The sequence below is a fragment of the Pteropus vampyrus genome, unplaced genomic scaffold, assembly GCF_000151845.1.
Source record: "Pteropus vampyrus isolate Shadow unplaced genomic scaffold, Pvam_2.0 Scaffold52, whole genome shotgun sequence".
Lineage (NCBI taxonomy): Eukaryota > Metazoa > Chordata > Mammalia > Chiroptera > Pteropodidae > Pteropus > Pteropus vampyrus.
In genome coordinates, this window is record NW_011888833.1 from 3,805,353 (window position 1) to 3,807,292 (window position 1,940).

General features: G+C 38.1%; 1 protein-coding gene across 1 annotated transcript in view; it reads left to right on the top strand.

Moving 5' to 3' along the window:
* Positions 1–1,940, top strand: part of IFT88 (intraflagellar transport 88) — a 70,255-nt gene that overhangs the window by 12,012 nt on the left and 56,303 nt on the right. Inside the window, exon 7 of the mRNA XM_023530715.1 lies at positions 1,086–1,142. Within this exon, the coding sequence (XP_023386483.1) occupies positions 1,086–1,142 (57 nt within the window). The remainder of the gene's footprint in view (positions 1–1,085; positions 1,143–1,940) is intronic.

Sequence of the window (1,940 nt, forward strand, 5' to 3'; positions counted from 1 at the left end):
TTGTTCTCTGCTGAAGTCGTCAGTCTTGTGTTTTAGTTCATCGGACACACTGAGCATAGTTACGTTGAAGTCTGTGCCTGACGTTTTCGTTACACGTGTCACCTCTGGCTTTCTTCTTATTCTTTTATGCTCTTGGCTCTTGGTTAGATAGTCTTGCCTCCCATATATCCGGTTTTTGATTGAATGCCAGACATTGTAAATTAAGAATTTTAGAGATAATTCAGGCTGTATGTCTGTACTGTCCAGTATGATAACTACTAGCCATATGTGGCTATTTACATTTAAATGATTTAGAAATAAAATTTCAAAATTGAAGTCTTGTTACACTAGCCACATTTCCAACACTCGACAGCCAGGCGTGGCTAGTGGCCGTCTTCCTGGATGAGCGGACGGGATAGTTTCATCGCTGCAGCAGATCGTCACTGCCTCCATGGTTCTCTAACGTATTCAGACTGATTTTTTACAAAAGTAGTTTTGTCCCCAGCTTTTTAGTTCTTAGTGGCAAAGTTGTTTAAATCAGTAGTTCATCATAGCTAGAAGTAGAGCTTCTCTACTGATGTTTTAATCAGACATTTCTGATGAACATGCCTAACAGCTGACGCGCTGAGGCCGGTCCCACCTACGTGATCCCATTGCTCCGGATACCAGTTTGTGACTGGCTTACCTGGCACCCTTATTTCAAAGGCAAGAAAGTTTAGGTTGAAAGAAATTAAATAAACTCAGCTAGTAGAAGGATAGCCGACATTCAAACCCAGGCGCTCTGACTCCAGATCCTGTGCCCATTGTCAGACAGAGTGGCTGGTGATAATAAGCATGACAAATGAGAGAAGCCACCAGGAAAACTGACTTCTCCTGTTGGCACCTCAGGTCTTTCTAAAGTCCTTGTCCTCCTTCAAAATGAACCCCAGCGTAAGTCTTCTTCTCGGTGCTTAAAACACCTTCTCCTTAGTATTTAGGATGATTCAAAAGAAATTCTAAATAATATATAAACATTTCTCTATTGACTAGTCTGTAATTTCCACTTTTCCAGTTTTCTACTATATAGCTTAATCTGATTTCTATTAACTATGTTTTTTCTCCCCAAGATAACTGCTAAAATACCAAGCACAGCAGTTACTAGACCTGTACCTACTGGATATGGGGTAGGTTTTCCTAAGCTGCAAATATTAAGATGCTTTTTCTCATACATAGTTCACGTTAGGCCATTCTGAATACTTTGGCTAGCTTTCCGCCCATGACCCAGATATATTTTCCATTTTGGATAGTTATGAACATTATAAAGTCTCATTTGATTAATAGCTTTGAATGTTCTAGTCATTTTGATTATAATTTTTTAGAAAACATTTTATTACTTTTTTCTATTTGTAAACATCGTGTTTGTTGATTGACTTCCTTTCATTTTCTATATGATATAGCCAAGTCTCATGTATCTCATTCGTATATTTTATGTGAAGTTGGATGTTAGATAAATGTAATGATGTTTGTAAATTTTAAAAACTTACTAATAAATATATGAAAAGATAAAATTTAAGAAAAATTTCAAAAGCACATATCTGGGGTTTGCTTTCATTTGAGATCTTTGGAGGAAAGATGCTATATAAAAATCCATAGAGGAAAATCTTTTAAATCTTGCCCAAATTTGGATGTTTTAGCTTACATAAAATATTAGAGGAATGGGGTGGGGGGGAATAGGAGAATGAGGTGGGATAACATCTCCTCGTCTTTATAATATATTTTGTAGGGTCAGAGAAATAGTTTCAGTAACTAGAGGTCCAGGGCACTAGCCTTTGTGCTGTCCCTTTATATGAAAGAAGAAAGTAGCCTTGTACTCAAAGTCACTGTGCCATGTGACAAGCAGCCTGCACGTGGATTCCTTGTGAGTTTGCTCCTTGGTGATGCGTTAGAGCAGGAGACGGCAGGCATTTCTGTGAAGGGCCAGA